The 24112-nt window shown below is 40.7% G+C and overlaps 1 protein-coding gene across 1 annotated transcript in view; it reads left to right on the top strand.

Annotated features, from left to right (window-relative positions):
* Positions 1 to 24112, top strand: part of ATXN10 (ataxin 10) — an 84023-nt gene that overhangs the window by 32638 nt on the left and 27273 nt on the right. The window contains exons 6-9 of the mRNA XM_009082921.1: positions 1600 to 1680; positions 7891 to 8056; positions 11757 to 11865; positions 13172 to 13341. Of these exons, the coding sequence (XP_009081169.1) occupies positions 1600 to 1680; positions 7891 to 8056; positions 11757 to 11865; positions 13172 to 13341 (526 nt within the window). The remainder of the gene's footprint in view (positions 1 to 1599; positions 1681 to 7890; positions 8057 to 11756; positions 11866 to 13171; positions 13342 to 24112) is intronic.

Below are 24112 nucleotides of genomic sequence, written 5' to 3'. Positions count from 1 at the left end.
TATCAGCAGATAGAAAGCACAGAACAAAACAGGTTTTCTCCCTCTTAAAATTGTTTTTAGTTTTTTAGAGTTTACAGTAACTGAACCAGATGCTGGCTAAGTCCACAGTTAGTGTTAGAAATATAAAACTATTAATATTTTGTACCTCTTGTTCTCTTTATTTCCCCAATCGTCCTTAAGTACTTGTCCAGAATATATTTTTCTGCAGCTGGAAAGCTTCTATGTCATCATCCTGTTAGCTATGTAGGGGATTATGGATACAGAAAATAAAGGCTGTCAGCAAAGTGAAACATGGGAACGAGGAGAAGGGAATGTTGGAATCGCTTGGGTTTAGTATTATTTTAACTATTCTTTCTCAGTAGCTTCATCAGCTCAGAGGATGCTCAGAGACTGAATTATTTAATAATTCATAGCTAGACATGCTGCTTGAAAAATGCATCATTTAGTGTACACATACCTGTGCAGCATAAATAACACTGCCAGTGCTCCTAGAAGTGTAATTTGAAGAGAGAAATATTTCTACCTACTTTATTTTTTCCCATAATGCTGAGAGTGTGAGCCTGGGTTGAAATTAAATGACTTGTCACCTGCTGTGGCCTCCTGTGGATGGTGCTTGGGGAAGCAGTCAGTGTAAACACTGACATTAGCACAAGGGCAGCTTTCCAGAGAAATTATGTTGTCAGTTTTGGCTAGATTGTTTTTGAGAGAAGCTGTTTTTTGAGAAAGGTTGGTGTCAAAGATGCCTGGCAACACTTTGGCAGAAGAGAGGAGCTAGTGGCTGATTTGACAGCTTTCAGTCATTTATCGGTCTTTTTTGTATTCCAGACAGAAATCTCAAATATAGTGAATATCTAAATGAGAAGGGGAAGGCACTGAAAGGAAAAACAGAGGTTGATAATTTATTACAGAATATGCTTGATGTATTTTGATGGGTAAGATCCTTCTGTTAAAGTTGGTGTTGTCCTGTGCAGGGCCAAGAGTTGGACTTGATGATCCTTGTGGGTCTTTTCCATTCAGGAGATTGTATGATTCTGTACCTACCTGCCTTGTAGAGTTAGAGTTGGTTCTCATCTTAGGTCTCTGTTATATCAGGAGAGTATTTTTGGCAAGTTGAGAAAAGTATTTTGCTGCCTTGGATCTGACAAAGCAGATTCTGTTCAATGCTTTGTTAGATTTCTTTCTTTTTTAAAATAAATTGTTTGGGCACTTTTTTGACTGTTTTAGCTTACAAATGGTGTCGTGATGAGTAGAATAATAATTTTCAAGCTTGAACTTTGTCTTTTTGCTGAGATGCATAAAGGGTTGGATGAGTGTTGTATTGTTTGAGTTGTGCTGTGCCTTTTGTATAACTGGCTGTGGACTCTATGCAGCTTTCCTTCAAGCATGTGAGTAAAAGTGTGCTGAATTGATGGGAAATGGTCACTGCTGTGTTAGAGCACTGCAGAGCAATGTGCAATTATTTCATGACAATGTGTATCTATTAGCAGATAGGGCTAAAAGCATATCAAGTGTTCATCTATAGGTAAACCAGCACTATTTGGAGTAAAGGTAGATGCTGCTTTTGTAGCACCAGTAACACTTTATCTTTCTTTTCTTTAGATTCCTGATTGTTACAGACCATTTGCTGAAATGTCCAGAGCTGGTAGAAGCCCTCTATGCCAAACTGAGCAATCAAGAAAGGTAACCCCAAAAACCAATGCGGCTTTTAGTATTTAGCATTCCATATAGAGTATCCTGTTCACATGATTGAAAAACTGTGTGGTTTCATAGTTGGCACAAAATCTCTAAATACATGTTTCTATGTCAGTAATGATTTTAAATTGGTTGGTTAACATTACAGCTTAGCCACAACTGGCAGTGATTTATGTAGGGTTGCAGAATCCAGGTTGGCGCCATTACTCGGTAAAGAAATACTTCACACACAAAAAAAGGACAGGATTTCATGCCTGGGTCTCGATTTCATAAGAGCACCACACCCTGCAGGGTTTTATAGCTCGATTAGAAATGTCCTCAGCTGGTCATACTTCTGTTGTAATTAGAAGAAGTTAAGAGGAAACCTTTACTGAAGTTCAAAATGTGTCTGATGCTGGTTAGCAGAACCTCCAAAATGTAGATGTGCAGATGCCTGTGATTGCTTAATCTTTTGATATTTCCACTTTGTAAAGCTTCAGCAAACCTTCACCTTGAAGAAGCTCAGCTAGTTTTCCTTCAGGCATTTGAGTAAACCTGTACTGAGTTGATGGAAAATGGCCACTGCTATGATCGGGAAAATACTCATTTACAATTGATTTAGTAACAAGTTGGAGAACATAAAAAAATTACTTGGTTAAGGCGGTCAAGTTTGGGAAACCCTAGACTAGAACTCTACAGCTTCTCCAGCTGCATGGAAATCTTGTGGTCTTTCATGTGTTCAACATGGCTACTCTGTTCCCTGTCCACCCTGGGAAACTCTAGTTCCCACTATATTTTTTGCAGGTGAAAGACAAAGCAGTAAGCAAAACAGTCCCTTAATGTGGTTTTTTTCCCCCCTGTGTCTTATGTTGTTTCCAGTGTTATTACAAATTGGGGATACAGATAATGACTGGACATTATAAAGAAACGAAAGGGCTGGCAGGCAAAGAAAGAGTGCAATAGGTTGAGAACCATAGATAAAATATCATTAATGTATAGGGATGGGTGGGAATGATAAGGAGGGAAGTACTGCTTTCTCCATAATTCAAGATGACCAAATAGGAACAAATATGATCTGTGTGCTTACTGTGCCTGGAGGTAGGGGCTGTGTAACCAGTTAGTGAGAAAACCTGTTTTAAGTGCATGAGGTAAATTCTTTTGGGGAATATCATGAAGGGCAGTTTGTTTGTATGTTTCCCTCATCCCCTTAAGGACAACCAGAACTGGGTTAGGGTATTCGGTTGTACTTAAAGCAATAGATGTAATCAGTTTCTAGAAAGGTCTCTGCCGATGTTGTTGCCGTGGTATGGATGGTGACTGGATTCCTTGGCTGAAAGGCTTTTGGTGTAGGCACCACACAGATGATCATGTGGGATCACTAGTCAGAGCACATTGGCTGAATTCGTTATAATTCATTATCAATCCCAAGAGTTCTGCCAATCAGGTAAACCCCATTAAGTTGTTTAAAGACATAATCACAATACGGTTTGTTTTGAATTTGATACTCCTTAATTTACTGGCAGATATATGGAAGTGGTGTAGAAATTGTCTTTTGCATCTGAGCTGCAGAAGAAAACCCTGCCCTGGCAGCTTTTTAGGTATATGTGTATATGTGTTAAGGGGTTGGTATGGACCTTAGAGGTCATCTAGTCCCAACCTCACCTGTCCTGGGCAGGGACACCTCCCACCAGACCAGAATGCTCAAGGCTTTATGCAGCTTGTCTTTGAACACTGCCAGGACTGGAGCAGCCACAGCCTCCCTGGGCAGCCTGTGCCAGTCTCACCACTCTCACATTAAAAAAGCTTTTCCTAACATCTCACCTAAATTTCCCCTCTTTCAATTTATACCCATTGCCCCTTGTCCTATCACTGCAGTTCCTAACAAAGAGTCCTCTCTGGCTTCCCTGTAGCCCCTTCAGACACTGGAAGGTTGCTATGAGGTCTCCATGCAACATTCTCTTCTCCAGGCTGAACAGCCCCAGCTTTCTCAGCGTGTCTCCACAGGGGAGATGCTCCAGTCCTCTTATCACCTTCATGACCTCCTCTGGACTTTCTCCAACAGTTCCATGTCCTCTTATGACGGCAACACCAGAACTGTACACAATAAAGTTTTAGCATCTTTAAGAACACATTCTTTTGAGATATATGAAGAGACAAATCCAATTCCGATAAAAACATTTTGACTCTCATGAACTGGAGAAACAAGTAACCATAAAACCCAAAGCATAGGGAATTCATTGTTTCAAAACGAGACGAGGAGTCTTCACCGCAAACGTTGGCGCATTGGGTGTCCAGCAAAGCTGACCAAGTCCTATAAATGGCGAAGGGATAGATGTGGTATTGAGGTGTCTGGGGAAGGCAGCTGGAGCTCATGAGTATATGGTAGCTCTCAGTTACAGCATTCTCTATCAGGCACATTAAATTCATTTTCTTTACATGTATTTGCTGAAGCAAAATTAACTGTGCCCAGGAAGTTTGCTCATACGTACGTTAGTGGTGACTTCTCAAACTGGCAGTTGCCTTAGATGCCCAAAGTAGGCACAGATGTGTAACCGCAGTTATTTGCACTATTCACAGTATTTGCACTATTCAGAGTATTTCCTGTAATTGAAATTCAGTGGATTTGTGATACAGTGCCCATGGCATGCGCCATGGAGCAGCTCTTGTTGGACAAGTGAATCAGGAATTTGAATTTTCAATTAAAGTAAAATTCCTGACATCTGGACAACTTTCTCTTTCACTTCCAAGCAAATTTAAACATTTTGGTGTTGCATATGTGAGTTTGCAAATGGCATGAAATAAATCCTGTGCTAATATGATCAGGTTTTTAACAGTATTCTGGCTTCGAGAAGCGTGTGAGGTTGTGACAGTGCCTGTTGGTTCTCTGCAAGGGATTATTGCAGAAGCATATGGCTGTGGTACTGAGCCAAAGAGTGTAGGTTCTTGAATTCTTTGCCAGACTGGAGATTTCCCTGCACATGTGTGCAGGTATTTGGCAGAAGTGTTTAGAAAAAGCCTGTTTCACTTTGATCCAAGTTGAGCATGGACAATGTAAGTTAATGCCTTGATTGTCTTAATTACATTGTAAAATCTGCAGAATGAGTGCATCTGTTTCAGCACTTTTAAGAAGGGGTTTTGCTTTAGTTCCCAGCAAGAAAAATGCTACTGAATAGCTCCAGGTGTTTGTAAGATGCACAGCTACTTGCATCTTTAGGTTTGGTTTTTGAGATAGTTCATGTGAAGTGTTCTCAGTGAAGGATGCAGCTGTTGATCCAATTGTCCACGAGGAAATGGGCACTCGAGTCCCATAGGCAGCATCACTTCTTATGTTCAGCTCTGGGGCTGCTAATGCCAGTGCTGTGGTACATTTCTGCTCCTGGTAATGCTCACAGACACAGAACAGCTGAAGGTAGTATTGAATTATAGTCACTCACAAATTTGCCATTTTTCATTTAATACGATGCTTGCAAGTATCATTTGAAGATGAAAGAAGTGAAAGTTTTGAGGAAGGATGTAATTTGTCTCATAGACCCATTGCTATCAGGGAAGTCTTCCAGGAAAGTGGCACAGAGGAAGAATGTCCCAAGTGTCTGGCATTTACTAAGAGGTTATAAACAGTACACTTGATGCAAAACTTGTTTGATGGTAATAGAATTGATAGAATTTTATGCTACTAGTTTTAGGCGTAATGAGGCATCAGTTTATTTTGTAATAAGCTTCTGGATGTTAATGGCACTTGAGGGCTGTGGTTTATTTGCAGTCTATAGGAGACAGAAGTTTGTTTTACTGATAATAGCAAATGCTTTATACTAGCTGTTCTAAGTTCATGCCACTTTAATCAGCCTCAGGAGGAACTGGTTTAAGGTTGGCTAGGGGAAAAAAGGCAAGAGATTCACAAAACGTCTTCCTCAGTGGTGCCTAAAGAAAAGGAAGATGACTCAGCATGAGTGTGTCCAAATAGAAGTATAATCATAAGTATAATATACAGAATTAGGTTTGAGATACCGAACCATTACAGAAGTTCAGCTGATACTAACAGTTTGTCATATTTGTTGTATTTAGCTCTAGGCAAGAAAGTAGGAACAAACTGTGTCATCTGAATGGTTAAACAGTTGTGAGATGATTTAAAAGAAACAGGCAAATTGCATTGCGTGTGAGAACTAACTTGGAAAAATTAGGGTGAGTCTTGGAAGAAAACTGAGAGAAACAATGGAAGGAAGGAATGTAAGGGAACTTGCACCAGAACAAAGCACGTCGCTCTCAGGAAATTGTTGGCTGAATGGCAAGACTTGCTTGAAATTCAGGGAAAGATGGGCATGTCCTGAATGCCTGTGCCTGGAAGAAAACCCAGGAGAACAGTTTGACATGAATGCCTAAAAAGAACGGAAAACTTCGAAAGAAATTACGTGCAGGTGGTGTTTTAACGTCACTCTGGTTTCTCTGCAAGGATTATGGTTGTTGAAATGGGCACACAATTGTATTGGAAGAGGAAGAGTAATGCAAAAAATTTCCCTATTGTCAACCATTTCATCTCACTGTTAGATTTATGGAAGTATGTGGTGACCCTCCAACTTGTTTACAGAAGGATTGCTTGTCATGTCTAGCATGTATTGTTTGGATTATTGATGCAACAGCAGCTGACTGGAATTCTGTTACGCAGAAGGTCGTATTTTGTTGGAATACTTCTTGCCATCATAAAGCGTGTGAGCAGCCTGTGTTCTTAGCTGTGTGTGTGCTTGAAAGGCTCTAAACTTGGTGAAAACTGGCATGTCAAGGCTAGCCCTGCTTTGGGGAGGAATGACAAGTCTGTGGGCTTGGTTTGTGTGTAGTATGCCAAATCAGAAAGCCTTTGGTCAGTTAGGGATGTTGGGGAACTGGACTCTGGTAGTTTGGAGATGGGCAAGCATGTGGGTCCCAGTTGTAACCTACAGAACAAGCATCCTGGGTTGGTGCTGTGTCACAGGCGTGAGCAGAGCCTGTGGCAGGGGCTGCTCCACCCTGCTGTCGGGAGCTTGCCCTTTCCCAGCTGTGCCGAGCACATTTCTGTGCTGCCGTGGTGAAAAAGCTTTTTGTCCTCCCTGAGATAATAGTTTAATGCAGCTGTATTAATGACATTGAGGGTTGAGTTTAGCAAGGACTGAGTAGCTGTTACGTGATTAATAGGGGTGGGTTCTTGGAGGTTAATAAAGCAGTGACCGTGTGTTTTCCACAGAAAAAGACATTTCTCTTCCCCTTCTGACAACCTGCTTGGTAAATTTGAAAGAAAAAGCATTTGAGCTATTCCACATGTTTAAATGTCAGTCCTTCCATCTGAATTGCAAATATTTCAGTGAAAGAAAACCCTGAGCCTGCTCTTGAATTCGTTCAATAAATAGCACTCTTTGAGGCTGAGGGAGTTACAGTGGGACTTCACCAGCCCACGTGCTCCTTCCTCTGCACCAGACATGAGCAGGGGAGCTGTAGGAGGCCTCCTCCATGTTAAAGTCCTGCTGCCACAAAATACTTCAGTTTACCCTGAGAGCGTGAAGGGGCATTGGAACCAAAATGACATTAAAGCTGTTTGAAAAAATGACCCAAGTACTTTTTACAGAGCAGCTTCATTATATATCCACTTCCTTGCTGGCTTAGTACGCCGAATAATTCTTCCTTACTGAATATCTGAGTAAGTAAGTTGGATTTGCTTAGTCCATCTAGTGGCAATTGCAAAACAGCTGAGCCTGGTGTGCATGTCAATTTTTATTTTCGCTGTTTGTGCTCAGAATTGGTTTGGGGTTGTGGGGGAGAATTATTGAAGGACTGTGGCAAGGCAAGGGCTGTGAAAAGCTGCTGTTTGCAAACAGAAGCTGTCAAATAGTCTGTGTTTATTTTGTTGAACTTAACAACAGCCTTTAAGAGCTGTTTTGGTGGAAACTTTAGACATAGGGAATATGCAGTCACAGTAATGTTGGGTTAGGACAGAAGAAATTAGAAATTGAAATAGACTTGAGAAAAATATTGACTGTCTGGCCAGATTGTATCAATTCAATGATGAATTAAGTTCATGGCGTGTGGAAATAAACCAGCAGACAGAAACTGATTGGCAGTATTCATGAGATTCTTAATTTTGAAAAACCATCTCTGTTACTAGCATGCTAATTGTTTGCATCATTTTTGATACCTCTATCTGCTTAATCGATGTGCCTCATTGAATCTGATTAACAAGTTGTTTTCTGATTCCAGAGTTACTTTGTTAGAGCTGATGATGGAGAAAGTAAGTGAGAAGAACTCAGTTACCAGTGAAGAAATGAATGTGTTAGTGAGACATGCCAACTTCCTCGCAGGTTGTTTCCAAGAGAAATGTGGAGCTGTGCTCAAGTTAACCACTGCAGCAGGTGCAGAAGATGAGGTATGACTGATAAAAACCATTAAGTACTAGAATGTGAAGAGCTGAGTCCTCATTGCCTCTATTACCCAAGTGGCCCTTGTTACATTCCCAGTTTACATGGGGAAAGCAGTGGTAGAGAGCACACTGGAATCTGTAGGAGAGCAGCCCAATTCTGCTTTTAATTTGAGGATGGCAAAGAATATGGTACTTTGAAATAAATATTTCAAAATCCTAAAAATGTTCAGGTTGTCACATGTTTGGATGTTTTATGATCTTGCTAAGGATCACTTCGATAATTTATTTGGGTTGTGAATTACAATTTTTTCAACTTTATAAGGGTATGTAGTGACAGGACAAGGGGCAGTGGCTTCAAACTAGCAGAAAATGGGTTTAGATTAGATATTAGGGAGAAATTCTTCCCTGTGAGGGTGGTGAGACACTAGCACAGGTTGCTGAGAGAAGCTGTGGATGCTCCATCCCTGGGAGGTGTTCAAGGCCAGGCTGAATGGAGCTCTGGGCAACCTGGTCTAGTGGAAGGGGTCCCTGCCCATGGTAGGGAATTGGAACTAGGTGATCTCTAAGGGCCCTTCCAGCCCAAACCAGTCTGTGATTCTTTGAAAACTAAAAGCCTGAGAAATCTAATGTGCTTTAGTCAAACATAGAATTAGTTAATTACTGATTCTCACAAATTAATTATGTTTGACTTAGAAGTGTAATTAGTGTATTTTCTTAATACAATATTCTAAAAGATATTTTAAAAAAGCCACATCAGCTTCTGTCTTGCCAAGTGACCCCAGTGGTACATTGAAATTGTGTTACCTGATGCACATATAGTCAGAATAATTTCATTGTAAATACAGAATTAATGTGTAGTAGTTTAATTTGTGGAAACTTGAGGAGCATCATAAGTAATGTATCAAAGTCAAAAAACATTGGTCTTAAGTGTTTTTATATGATAATGTTAAACAGTATTTTACTTGCTGGTTGTTCTTTTGTTTGTTTTTTTAAGTAGGCAGAAGAATTTTAAATGTATGTTGAGACATGTTACGAAAAGATACTAAAAATCACTTTATGAAGAGGTGATAGTTGGATGCATTAAAAAAAGCCCCAAAACACAAACCAACAACCACACAGGAAGCTCTTCTTGTCTGTCCAAGATGCACAGCCTCTCCCCACTGCCCCAGCTGCTTAGTCTAGTTATGTTAGAAAGCTTAATTGGCTGATCTGGAAGAGGTACCAGCTTGGCAGTAATTGTCTCTATACTGAGACAATTCCATCTTTTTTTGTTTGTTGTTTTTCCCCCCTTTTTTTTTATCCTTTGTGGTTGCTTTCCAAGTATTCTGTGGTTTCAGTTCTTGGAAAAAACCCAGTTGTTTGCACCCAGCAGCAGGAGGTCTCTGTCCAACTTGAAGGTGCTGGGACAGCAGTATCGTGAATATTTCTGTATAACTTGCCCTGCTTGACACTGACTTCTTATTCTCCTTTCATAAACATGATGTATTATAAGTTGAGTATCACCGTTTCGTGGGGAATGGGCTCACTGAATGAGCACAAAATACAAATCCTGATATTGAATAAACACAGGACAGGATGTGTGCATGCATTTTGTGTGTATCATTTATTCATAGCATGTGCTTGCCATGGGAAAAGAGAAATTCCAGCCTAAATCCGTAAAACTGTTCCTTTCCTTACAAGAAATGATTGAGAATTGCACCAATTTCTCTTCAATTGTATAAATATTTTAGGTTTTGTGTAAGAGTTGTACTTAACTGCAAAAAATGCAGCTGTGCCTGTGGAGTCTGTCATTAAAAATGCTTCAGGCAACATCTGTGATATTCAACTCAACTTTGCCTGGACTTTTCTGTGACTCTGAAGCCAAGTGCCTTGGTCAGGCTGTGTCTGTACTAGTAAGCTGCCTTAGACTCCAAAACTCTGAGGCCACAGTTGAAAGCTGCCTTTTGGGAACAGTCCTGGGACTGGCCTGGCTCCCAAAACGTTGTCTGGGTGTCCCATCTACTGTTTAATTTATTATATGTAGACACTGCTTTTTCTCCTTAAGGAGCCTCAGGTCTTGTAGCTTCCATCTTAAACCCATGAGAAGCTAATCATATGCTTTTGCAGTGTTTAAACCAATGTTTAAAATAGGTTTTCCATTCTAAGCCTGACTTCAGCATCAGTTTGCTTGCACTAGCTTTCAACCATACTTGCAAAATAAAACCCTTCCCTAGGCTTATTTCATCTCTTTATAAGGAACATCTTTTCTGCATCTCTCTCAAATATGTTTGTTTAAAAACACTTCAGTTCTATCTTTACTTAGTTTTCAGATTATATCCATATCAAGATAGCTGTCAGATTTCAAACTCTTTGAGGGTTTGACCTTCCAAAGGAAGTATTTTCTTCTTTACTGCTTTTTTTTGGACCAGGTGGACGGCAAAAAAAACCCCAAACATTTGGAAAGTTGGCAGCAGGGAGGGGAAACCCAACCAGAGATGTTTAAATAATTTTTTTTAAATGATCAAGTTTCAAATATAGATGAGAATTTGAGAGGTTTTTTGTGGTTTTTAAATAATCTGTTCCTCTTAAAATATGTAAATAGCTGGTTATTGTCTCTGTTATACAGTTGGGGTGTTCTTACTTTGTGATAATGGCTGATGTATTTGGAGTCTGGTTTTGTGCTGTTGAAAGCCATTTATTGAATAATTTAGGGCAGGACTTGCACCTTTCTACAACTGTGTGAGAAAAAAGTGGAAATACAGTTTTAGGACCTGGACCCTATAGTGATTTGGTGTGTTCAAGGAGCAAAGAATGGATATAATTTGGACTTAATTACTGAACACTATTATTGGTAATATCCATTAGGTTCTGCTGATTATATGCATTCAAAAATATTATCCTGTTGGTAAGTAAACCTCTCTTTGTCCTGGACCAGACAAGGCAGGAATAGTCACTGTGACCTAAGTCTGAGCCTCTTCATGGCTCCTTGCACTTTGCATGCCACACCTTGAGTGGGATCATCTTGCAGTCACAGCCTGGTTCCTGGGCTATATATGTGGTGTTCCAAATCCTGCCATATGCTCTTAAGGCAGTTTCTGAAAGTGCTGGATTGTCATTATAAGCAGCATCAACATATTTGGGGAGAAAATAGAGTTCTCTGGCTGAATAAATAATATGCAAATGAAATTGTGTCTCGTACCTAACTAAAACGCTGCATCTCTGATCCCAATCCTATTTACCCAAGAATAATGTAAATTGTCTCAGCCAAAGTTCGTTTGACCACAGAACTTTACAGAATTCCTGCGGATAACAAATTGGTGTCTTGCAGGCGGTGTTTGTGTCTTTAAAGTGGGACACTCCGACTGAACAAACTCAAAGAAAACATTTACACAGAAATAATTTTCTCAGCTAGTAATTTTCTGTATTTCTGCTTTTGGAAGCTACTGTGTTTTTGTTAAAATCTTATCCCTTATGGCTGTGTTTTGGTTTCCCCATGGTTTTCCAGGCACATATAACACTGGCTGTAGAAAAGAAATTATTGTGGTGTAATACATTATTGTTATTTTAGAAAGATGTCCTAATTTTGCATCTATTTATTCTTGGCAGTTTAGCAGATCTGCAAAGAACCTAAGGTGCTGAGAGTTCCTGTACCCTATTTCCATCTCCATATTTGTTTTTAATAGTATCTTTCATAAGTTCTGTTCAGAAATGTAATTTTCATTCCCAGGAAGCACTGGTGACAATTCGTCTTCTTGACGTTCTTTGTGAAATGACCTCCAACAATGGACAGCTGGAACATCTGCAGGCGATGCCTGGTTTGCTGGAAACAGCCATCGGTGAGTGAACAGCCACAAGGTTTAACTGTTGGCTTGCTCCAAATCATGTTGCTTCTGTGAGCAAAAACATGTTTTTCACAACTTGTGCTAATGACGATTCTGACCTTTTAATAAAATAAATAAATAGGAGATGGAGCTAATCTGCATTTTCAAATATTTGATTTGTTCCTGGAAATTTTCTGCTTCTCTCCTTGCTCTGTTGGGCCCTGTTACCCAACAGAGCCTTGATTCAGCTATCAGCAAGGTGCTGTGTGTGTGGTAAGAGGAAGCTGCTTCCTGTGTTCTTCCACTGGCTGAATGGGTGGAAGAATTTCCTCAACAAGTAGAAACAGGACTTTTTCTCCATGCCTGTTCCCTTTTGTTTCCCAAATTTCCGAAGACTGAAATTTAGATGCGGATTGAATGTTATTAACCACAATCAGTATGTTTTAAAGGTCAGTTTGAAAGAAGCTAAGAAACAGCAAGGGAAGAGCTGTACATGGAGAGAATTACGCCAGGATGTACCAGAGGGGCTCTGTATACTCAAGGAGGAAGTAGGAGGGGGTACACATACCCTGACCTGTGCTTTTTTTAAGTCTCAACACTTTCTGAGACTGATGCATGCCTCCAGTTTCTCAGAAAATTGTAAAAGTGTATGGATTTTAAAGAGAAATAAGTAAAAAGAAAAAAAAGAAAAAACCCAGAGCAGCTGTTAGCTGTGACTGTTTTGAGGTGTTATGAGGGTCCTTGCTGTAAAAAAGCCCATACAAGCAAATAAAAAAAACCCCTCCAAAACCCCACCAAAAGCAAAACCCAGAACGCAACCAAACCTCTATTTTTGATGACAGGTTCATAGCTTTATGGCTTACAGTAGGATGACTAACAGCAAAATCTGTTTGGTGTGTGTGTTTTGAGGAAACAAAGATATGTGTGTTACCATCTGCAATCTTTGATAAATCACTGAGATGAGAATCTGAAGGAGCTGCAGGTGAGTGAAGCTGAGAAGCCTCTAGGGCAGCTCTCCTTTCTCTCTCTGTGCATGGACTGACTTGTCTTCGGGGTAACGCAGGGGGTGCAGCCTAGAACACTGCTAGCATGTACATCCTATGGATTTTCCACATGAATTCATTAATTCATAGAGGCTTTTATGGTTACACTAGCACAAATTAGGAAATGAAGGAAACTGTCAAGGTTCTTTTGACGTGGCGCTGAATATCTGAAATTCTGTTGCTTAACTTTGAACTCAGCAATTAATAGTAAAGTTCTGTGTCAAGTGGTACCAATTTTCATGTGATAATGAATTCAAATGTTTGTTGTTTTCCTGTAGAAACCCTGAGATTAACTCATCTCGCTGGGAAACAGGCTGTAAATATTTTCACTGCCACACATGCTGTGACAGAGCAGGAAGAAATTTCACATCCCGCTGTAGGTTTTAAATCTCATCTCATTCGTTTGATTGGAAATTTGTGTTACAAGAATAAGGAAAACCAAGACAAGGTGAGTTTATACAATTTTGTGGCAGAACTCTGATGTGTAATCCCATGTGTGTACCTGACCATGACTTGACTGATGAAAATATATTGCTGATCCAGAAATAGGGGTTAGAATTGATCATGTAAAGGAGGCAAATTACTTTTAGTGTCTTTGAATGACTCGTGAGTGTGCTGAGTTTTTAATGACAATGCAATGTTTGCCTTCCTACCTTTTTCTTCAGCCCTATAGAATGCAAGTCAGAGCCTAATTCCTTTATTGTTTTCTTTTTTGCACTTTCTTTGAAAACAAAATGTCTGAGACTAAATTTCAAATTCACTGTTAAGGGAAATAGATGGGAATTGTTGCATGAACTTAATTTTAAATTTTTAAATTGGTCTCTAATGCTGTCTCTCCCTTTTTATCTCACTTTAGAAGTGTAAGTTTACATCTATCACTTAGAACCCTTTATCTTATGATTCTTATATGGAACATCAGTGGGGTTTTTCCACAGTAAGGGAAAAGAGGAAACAGCAGCAAGGTTTAAATATGAACCTTTTTCTTTGAGTGATAAAAGATGAGACTTTCCTCCAGGACTTGTTAGACAAACTTAATTTGAGCAAGAAAAACACTGCCAAAAGTGTCTTTATCTGACAAATTCTAATAATAGGATCTTCTGGATGGGGAATACAGGAATGATCTTCCATTTTCTCAATTTGTATTAGAGTATATAATCAAAGTTCTTAATAGTTCTGAAAAATATTATGGATACTGTTAATCACTCTTGCATAGCTGTGTCTCTGATCTGTTATGATGTAATATGTGTTTGGAAGTGTAGTACATTTTTGTGCAATACCTAATGATAGTGGAGGGGAGGTTACTCTCATTTTGAAAGGGTTGATTTACTGCTTATTGTTCTTTTTCACGGGGATTTTCAAAGGCCCCTGGGGCAATTAGGTATACAGGCTTAGTGTTTTCAATGGAAGCTGGGTATTAATTTGCTATAGCAACTGCCTGAAAATATTATTGCCTTATGCTGTCTTGAAAATTACTTAGATTCTTGTGTGTGATATCATGGAACATTATTCAAGTGCCATTGAAACATCAGAAATGCCAATGGTATGATAACCTGTCTGTACCTTCAGTTTATTTTGTACTTTTATGTTGGTTCAGATAAATGCACTTGTCAGTTTTAAGGCAATTTTCATACATAAATACATGCCTGAGAGGATGGGGCAAGCAGCCCCTATTCTTGCACAGATAAGAAAAGTTTTGACCTGAGACTTAGTTGTTTTAAGTGGTGCATAGGTCAGACCTGGAACTGAATGAAAATCAAGATTAGTTCCTGGGTTCCCACCTCTCTTGAGGCTTGTATCTCACAATATAGAGCAGTTGTGGATGCCCCATCCCTAGAAATGTTCAGGGTTGGATGGGGTTTAGAGCAACCTGGGTTAGTGGAAGGTGTCCCTGCCTGTGGTAGGGGATCAGAACAAGATGATCTTTAATGTTCCTTTCAATTCAGGCCATCGTGGGATTCTATTCTCTGATATAGGTCTTATTTTAGATCCATTATTGGGTTTGCATAGAGTGTACTGTCTGTATTCAGTCAAAAGTAATGTAAACAGTGTAGATGGTAGATTTTATATAACAAGCCAACTGACCAATGCATCTGAGAGTCCTTGGACTGTACCAGTGGCCATTGCTTTCGTGTGCCTACTAGGTGAATTGTAGGCATGAGCTGGGGAAGTGACTTCTCTCTGGTCAGCTTAGTTTTGTGCCACATGGGAGGGAGCTGCACCACAGATGCAGCCTGGAAACAGCCTTACCAAAGGCTCTGGAACAGCACTGTTAGCATTCTGACTCTGCAAGGAACTGAGGCATTTCACATTCACTTTCTCTAAGATTTTTGCATAATTTCCAGTCCCAGTAGAGCTTGTTTCCCAGTAGCAATGCTAATGCATTAGTAAATGGAGTAAAGCACACTGCTAATAGTAAATACTAACAAATATAGCCCCTATTTTTATAATAGGGGAGAATATATAATTTGAGAAGATAAAGTTATGTGGAGGCCTTACAGCATCCTTCCAGTATCTGAAGGGGCCTACAGGGAAGCCAGAGAGGGACTCTTCATCAGGATCTGTAGTGATAGGATAAGGGGGAATGGCTTCAAACTGATGGAGAGTAGGTTTAGATTGGAAATTAGGAACAAATTCTTCCCTGTGAGGGTGCCACTGGCACAGCACAGATTGCCCAGAGCAGCTGTGGCTGCTCCATCCCTGGGAGTGTTCCAGGCCAGTCTGGATGGGACTTGAAGCAGCCTGGTCTAGTCCTGCCTGTGGCAGGGGGGTGGAAACTGGATGATCTTTGATGTCCCTTCCAACCCAAACCGCTCTGGGATTCTGTTCTGTGATTCTGTAATATAACCTTAGTGCTTGATGCTGTCCTTGCTTGACTTATTCTGAAAACATAGGTGGTCCCCAGAGACCTGGGGCTCCAACAGTGACTTGGTCCAAGCCCTCCGTGTGGACAGCATTGCATCATTGCCTTCAGGAGCTCCTTCACAAATTGAGTGACAAGCTGTGTGTTCTCTGGGAGGTGGGTCTTGAGCCAGCCCATGTCCCTTGCAGTGTGTGTCTCCTCTAGTCCAGTGGTGCAGTAAGGCTGCATGGGGTGCCAGTAGCAGAGTTAAAGCAACAGAGAATGCCTGGAGTGAGAAGATAATCGCTCTGCAAAGGCTTCTTCTCCGTATCTGTGGTCTCCACCTGCTATAAGAACAATAATTGCAGGGGATTAGTGCACTGTTTTGTTGGCAGTGGTGAAAAAATCTTGTAATGCTTTGGAACAGAGAAATATCTTACCAGTGCTTTATTGCTTCTTCAATTTCTGTTTAAAATCATTGTTTGTTTTTAAAAGACATTCTTCAGCTTGTACTCTGTTAGCACTGGGAATACATTCTTTACATCTTTTCTTCCTCATAGTTTAGTTACACTGTTGTGATAGGTTCTTAAGATACAGGAGAGTTGGCAGACCTGTAAGCAGTTACTAAAATGGCTCTTGCCAGCCTTACTTAAAACTCATCTGCGAGGCTGGTGGGTTGGTATTTATAAGAAAGGTGTCAGATGAAATGTTCCCTTTGGACTGATAAGCATTGGGTCTGTGTATGCTCTTGAAGAGGAGAGAAGCACAAATCAAAGGGCTGTACTTCAGGTGCCAAGTGTTGTGCCTCTTCCGTGTTGAACCTGCTCCTCTGCAGGAGACAGAGCTGTCAAGAGTTACTGTCACCTTGTTGGAGTTAGTAAATAGGGAATTGAAAGGAAGTAGAAGGCTTGACAAAGTGTAACTCCAGTCTTTATTCACTAATCGCTTTTGTTCACTATTGCCTCTGAGATCAAATAGAAGAATCAGAGCTGCTTGGGGTTGTGTCCTGTGAAAACTATTCCAGAAGTCTGCAGCTTTGTCTGGAACAAGTGGGGGAACAGCCAGCTGGCAGAACACTGGTGTGCTGAGATCCTGCTGCAGGGTTGTCTTTTGAGAGGGATTCTGGAGGGGAACATGTGACATTTCTGAGTGCAAAGTTAAGCCTGACTTAGCCAGAACAGTTGTCTTGGCTTTGCTGTCTTTCGCTGGCTCTGGTTACTGACAGGATAGGTCAGCATTCCTAGGATAGGTAAGTTTATTGCTACCTGCCTGCTTTGCCTGCCAGTGCAGGTGGTGTGCTGGGACAGTTTGACGCACAGTCTGACATATCTCTGGCCCCTGCAGAACACTGATCATGCACAAGAATATTTGAGCTGTCTCTCTTTCTGAAAGAGCCTGGTAAAGCAAAACAGATCCCATCAGGTACAGAAAGCAATCTGTACCTTTATGGCAAGGACTGGGGATGCTGATGAACCCAGTCATAGGATACCAGTCTTGGAATCTGTATGTTTCTTTGGTAAAGCTGTTTGTTGTCTATATAGGGGGGAAATCAACTAGAGTGTTGTCCTTGGTGCTGGCACCTTCTTACCTGTGTGGAGTCACTCTAATGAGACAAACTGTTTATGAGGGGTATTTTTTCACATGCCTGATTTTATTTGAGGTGGCAGCAATGCTTCCTCTAATGCAATAATACTGGGTTTTGTCAGTGCAGAGTTGAGAAAGGGAAGTCTCCTGGGAGAAAAGTGAAAAGAAAAAAGCTTCTACCGTTAAAATTAATCTTAATAAAAATAGCAAGTAAAACATCTGGATACTGTTTAATATGTTTAAAGTAACTTGGATTTTTATATATATCTATATATATATATATCTAAGCCAAATTGGTTTATGTGAGACTAGCTCCATAATTTGAAGAATGTTCTGCCTGAAAGTATGAACAAGATTTGACTTGTTTGGAATTCAGTTTTCCTTTTTTCAAAAATTTTCTTCACAGGGGCAGGGTGTGCAATGAATCCACTTAGAATACAGTTAGCCAAGAGTGCCAACATCCATAGATCAGATTGTCACCATCCAGCTCCTTAACTTGATCTTCTTGGGGTAATGATAATGAAATAGAAAAATTCAAAGTAAAGGCAAACGCTTTGTTTTTGCAGGATCACAGAATGGTTTGGGTTGAACCTTAAATACCATTTAGTACACTTTGAGGCCTGTGAAGATGGGAGGTGATGTGGCCTGTCTTCTAGCAAAAGGAACCTGGAAGTGTTGACAGGATTTTTTCTTTTCTCCAGCTTGATTTCAGATGCTTTAGTAAGACGTGGGGTATTAAAATTGTAGTAGCTTGCAAAATATTGAGATATTCAGAGATCTTTTTGTTGTTCCATGTGTCATGCTCAGGTAAGTGAAGAGCCAAAAACATTTCTTGCTAGTTTACTAAGTGGTGAAGAACTGAATTTGTCTGTAGTACTCAATGTTAGGAAAACTGTGACTAAAATAATCACTTTCTGCTATTATTTCAAAAGAGGCCCAGAATGCCTACTGTACCCTGAGTTGCAGGGAAGGGGTTGTCTGTATTTCCTGAGGTCTGCTGGTGTTACAGGTTGGCAGGATCAGGACCACCATATGTGGAAGAATGCCTGCCTTTCTGAATGCTTTTTCTCCAGCTCAGATCTGAGCTGTTAATCCGAATTCTTCCACTTTCACCTTTGTCAGATACAGGTGACATATATTTTCCATTACAACAAGAAATTTCTATGTTGTTTTTCATTGTTCTAATCTCAGCATGAACTGAGTTTCCGTGTCTTTTCTTAGCTGCTGTCCTACTTACAGCCTCTTTGGGGTGTTTTCTTCGTTGTTTTTTGTGGTTTTTTAAGGGCACACCAGACATCACAATGGGCTGATGTTATAATGCTGTGAGTGTTGAACATGATCCTTTTTGAATACATAACTTCCTCCTCCTCTCCACTTACAAGAGGTTGTGTTTGCTGTTTTAGTTACCCTCTGAGGCACAGGAATCCGTCGTCTTTTCATTTGTTTCCTGAGCAGTGACTAAGTTTTGCTTACTGTGAGATATTATCTCAGCCTGTATTTTTATGACAATCCTAAAGTTTATAAATGTAGGTGCAAGCAATAACAACCCCCAAAAAACCAAATTAAAGAGAAGGTTTTCTGTTGGTTGTTGAGATTTGGCCATCACTACTTATAATGTACTTCAGTTCACATTTTGGAAGCACCAGTGAAATAGTTTAATTGAGGAATAACGGAGCACAACATGCGTGACAGACTATGTTTTGTAATGAATTTACTGCAGCAACTCTTGGTTTTAGTGGTACTTTGTGCTGCATTCAGGGTGAGGAGGATGTCAAGGAGCTTTTGTGAAGGCTTGTGGAAGGGAATGGTAGAAGATCCCTTCCCAGTGATCAGCAAAGCAGGATGCTGAGTGCATGCCACTGAATCTTGATTGCTCACCAAAATCAGAGAATCATTAAGCTAGACAGAAGCTCACAAATGTGCTAACATAAATCTGGTGTCCAGTTTCAGTTTCATCACAGTGGGGTTCAGTAAGTTGACTCCCTCCACTCCTGTGACAGTCCATCATCAGGTTCAGTAGAGGTGTGGTGTCTTGCAGGCTTCAGCCTGGCTTTACCTTGTCAGAAAAGCAGTTGTGAACCTTCAGTTCTCTTTGCCTGTGTGCCTTCAAGCCAGTATAACTTCTGTTACCAGCCCTGAAAATTAGAATCATAGAATATCCTGAGCTGGAAGGAACCCACAAGGATTATCAAGTCCACCTCCTGGCCCTGCACAGGACAACTCCAACAATCACACCATGTACCTGAGAGCATTGTCCAAATGCTCCTTGAGCTCTGTCAGGCTTGGGGCTGTGACCACTGCCCTGGGAGCTGTTCCAGTGCCCAAACACCCTCTGGGGGAAGAACCTTTTCTTAATATCCAGCTTAAACCTCCCCTGACACAGCTTCATGCCATTAACTGATCGTTTTCTAAAACTCCTGTTGAAGCACATGAGGCTGTATCAGAGAACCTAGTTTTCAGATAGAGACCAAGCATTTGGGTTTTATTAGTCAGGGTTTTTTTTTTTCCGTTTCTCTGGATTTTCTTTGTGTCTTTGGGAAGGGAAATGCAGTGACAGTCATCTGCAGATTTGAATTGCTGCCATTGGGTGATGCTGTTTGTTCTCAATTGTAGCCCTGCAGGATTCTGCTTTTTGCTAGTCAGCATGGTAATGCTTGCACCGAGTTTAGTGATGCTGGTGCCCAAGGGGAACCAAAGAAAAATATCTCAGCTCTCACATTGTTTAAGGACTATATAACTAGTGAGGATTTTCTGCCTGTGTTTTAAAGGAGAACAAACTTCATATTTCTTGTTCAGTCAATTGTTATCTTTAATTTGGCAATTCACATTAACTGTGCTGTTTGGAAAATTTCTGTTCTCTAATCAAAAAAACTCAGTGTTTCCACCAAGAAGTGGCAAAGATAAAATTGCCTCATTTGTGAGCATTTATAAATGTTTAAAACTGCATGGCTTCAAGTTCACAGCTCATAATTGCAGTCAATCAGACTTGCTCAGATTGTTGTGGCAGAAGTGGTTCGTGGGAGGATTTCAAAGGGATGTTGACCGAAGATGTAGTAAAGATACTGTACAAGTAATTGGGTGTAAGTTCCTTGAATGGAGCACAGTCCATATTGAAATACTGTAGCAGTGAGAGCAACATCAAAGTATGTCAAGTGATCTCTCTGCTGAAAGTCAGAGCTACCCATGGAGCTGTTCAGGGCTTGCAGTTTTCCATGGGACAGCTTTCAACTTCTCTAAAAATCTTTCACCCTTCAGTCTAGCAGATTTCAGGTTGTGTGTTTGGCTTTGGAAATACTGAAGGGCCTTATTTGGAAGTATTGAAGGGCTTTATTTCAGGCAATTGTTCAGTATTGTAGGTTTTTTTAAAAAGTAATGTTTTGCCTCCAAACAGAAATGGAAACAGTTTAGTGAAAATTAAGAAAGAGTTGGTAAGTTCCCTTGAACTTGCATCTAACTTATGTTCCCTTGTATTTAGATGTCAATCCCTTGACCTTTTTCAGCAAGGATGGTTTAGTTATCTCAGCTCTGCCTGTTCCCCACAGCTCCAGTTTTTAGTAGCCAGTGCAAGTTGAGAGGACATTGACTACTGCCAGTTCTGGAGCTTGTGATCCAAATGGAGTATTTGGTGCTTGGGAGTGTTGTCTCTTAATTCCTGCTCTAGAATTGTGCAATTTCATGACCTCACCATTTAATGCACTTTTTGGAAATACCTTTAGAATTTGTAGCTGCCAAGGGGAAAAAAAAGGCTTACAAATGCTTCTGTAAATTTAAAAGCAAAAACTGTCATTTTTAATGCCCCAACAATAGATCAACCTGGTGGCAGCTGATTGAGGTTGATTCAACACTTTTTCTCCTCTCACCTCCTGACCCACCGTTACTGTCAAGCAACTCCTGCAGGCTTTTCTATAAAAGTGTCGACCTGCCCCTTTGAAAACCAACTTCAAAGAAAACAGTGTTTATTATTCAACTCTTATACAAGTTTTCTTTGTTTTTAAAAAATAATAAAAATCGGTGACTTGCAGAACTTAAAATTAGCGACATTAAAAAATTCTTATGATTGCCTCTATTTTGGTGCAAATTTCAGCTACTGAAATGTACCCTCCAGGTCTGTTCATGCAAGATCTTTTTTTATTAATGGACTTGCTGTGAAGAGTTGCTGTGCTTGGGTAGGTTTGCTTTAATGAAGTTTTAATAGCATAGAATACATATATTTAATGTAGTTAGTGAAACTGTCTTGAAACAAGAACTCTTTCTGGTTTTAAGTCAAAACCTGTAGTCTTGACTTTACAGGCACAGACCTGCAAGTAATGATCTGTGGCAAGAAAGGAAATAACAATACAAATAAAGCAAACCAGAATATTTAAAATGTTATAAACAATTGGCTTAGGGCTTGAGTATGTGTATACATGCCTTGTTTTACACAGTAATACTTTAAGGTAAATTGACCTATGAAAGGATACATTTAGTATGGAGTCTTTAAAACAATTTGAACAACACCTTTACCAATGTATAAACTTAGCATTTTGTTCATTGTGGATATAGGAGTTAAGAGAGAAGCTGGGAATTTTACTTTCATTGTACCTGCAGTTGTTATTACCAGACTACAAGACATTTAGAGACACAAATACTCAAAAAAACCTCTGGTAGTTGTAATTTAGAGGTAAATTAAGTACCTACTATGCAATCTCCTTATGTACAGCTTCATGTATCATCTCGCTCAGTAGCCTGAGGCATTACCAAGCTTTCAGCATGAAATTTAGTGCTAGAGCATGCATTCCTGAGTTATTGTATATCATGCATGCTAAATATATGGCTTTTATAGACATATAAATCACAACATCAGGAGTCTTGTTTTCTAAATGTAAAGTTGATCTTAATCTCAACAAGTTGGCTAAATTTATCTTAATAAGAGAATCTGATCCTGTGCAAAGGTTATGCTTGGTGATTCATTGAAAGAAAATGTGTATTCTTAGGATTTCAGGTAGATGTAGAGAATAATTGCTCAACTTTCTGTAAGTCTGAATTGTCAGCAAAGAAACACGGTTAACGTCACATGAGGACTGGGCCAGTCCCTAGGGCATATAGCAAATAAAATATGTGAGGGAACATTTCGCACAGAGTCATTTAGGTTGGAAAGGACCTCGAAGATCATCAAGTCCAACCTGTGACTGATCACCACCTTACCAACTACACCAGAGCTCTAAGTGCCTCATCCAGTCATTTCTTGAACACCTCCAGGGACGATGACATCACCACCTCCCTGGACATCCCATTCCAATACCTTTTCAGTAGTCTGTTTCCTTGAAAATGATTTTCAAAACACATATAGCTCCCAACCTGCAGGAGAGGTTTGTTAAGTATTGTATTTATCTGTTTGTCACATGCTGCTCTGGGGGGTTGGTATTTGAAGTCGGCAGTGGCATTTCAGAATTCAGAGTATCCTGAGCTGGAAGGGACCCACAAGGATCATCAAGTCCAGCTTGTGGATCTGAGTTGTAAACATTGCAAAACTCAACCAAATATTATTCTGTTCATTTTATAATCACTTAATTGATGGTAATTTCTTATTTTTTACAGTGTTTGCAATTTGTTTGACTTTGCAGTCAATGCTTTCTACAAAAGCCCAATACCAAAATGAGGTGTAAGAAACTTATGTGACCGCCAGCCCCTGTCAGTCACTCTGTCATTGCTACGTGGGAAGTGGATGTGGTAGGTTAGAATCACTGTCCGGGGCAGGAACTGACAGCTGAGTGTGCAGAGGTTGTGAAAGAGGACTGAAAGGAGCTTGGTGCTGGATCATATTTAGAAGAGGACTCTGGTGGGTTGACCTTGGCTGGGTGCCAGGTGGCCCTCAAAGCTGCTCTCTCACTTCTCTCCCAAACTGGGCAGGGGAGAGAAGATGTCATGAAAGGCTCATGAGTTGAGGTAAGGACAGAGAGAGATCACTCACCAGTGACCATCATGGGCAAAACAGACTTGATTTGGGGAAATTGATTGAATTTATAGCCAAGCAAAATTAGAGCAGGATAATGAGAAGTTAAATCTTAAAAACACCCTCCCACACCCATTCCTCCTTCCCTGGCTTAACTTTATTCCCAATTCTGTATCTCCTCCCCACAGCAGTGCAGGAAGTTGGGAATGGGGATTGCAGTCAGTTCATCACATGATGTTTGTGCTGCTGCTTCCTCCTCTGGGAGAGGAGTCCTTCCCCTGCTCCAGCATGGGGTCCCTCCCACGGGAGACAGTTCTCCATGAACTTTTCCAGTGTGAGTCCTTCGCACAAACTACGGTTCTTCGGGAACTGCTCCAGCATGGGTCCCTTCCCTGGGGTGCAGTCCTTCAGGAACAGGCTGCTCCAGCCTGGGTCCCACACAGGGTCATAAGTCCTGCCTGATCCAGCCTGGGCTCCTCTCTCCACAGCTCCTGCCAGGAGCCTGCTCCACCACATAGGGCATCCCATAGGATCACAGCCCTCTTTTGGGCATCCATCTGCTCCGGCATGGGACTCCTCCAAGGGCTGCAGGTGGATCTCTGCACCTCAGTAGACCCCAATGGGCTGCAGGGGCACAGCTGCTTCACCATGGGCTGCACCAGGGGCTGCAGGGGAATCTCTGCTCTAGTGCCTGGAGCACCTCCTGCCCCTCCTTCCTCACCGACCTCGGTGTCTGCAGGGCTGTTTCTCACACATTATCACGCCTGTCTTCTTTGAGTGCAATTACTTCTGCACAATAACTTTTTTCCTTCTAAAACTTGAGGCACTGCCATCATTGCTGATAGGCTTGGCCTTGGCCAGCAG

Source organism: Acanthisitta chloris, unplaced genomic scaffold (genome assembly GCF_000695815.1).
Source record: "Acanthisitta chloris isolate BGI_N310 unplaced genomic scaffold, ASM69581v1 scaffold7209, whole genome shotgun sequence".
Classification (NCBI taxonomy): Eukaryota; Metazoa; Chordata; class Aves; order Passeriformes; family Acanthisittidae; genus Acanthisitta; species Acanthisitta chloris.
The sequence above is the reverse complement of the archived record's forward strand: the minus strand, read 5'-3'. Positions and strand labels throughout refer to the sequence as shown.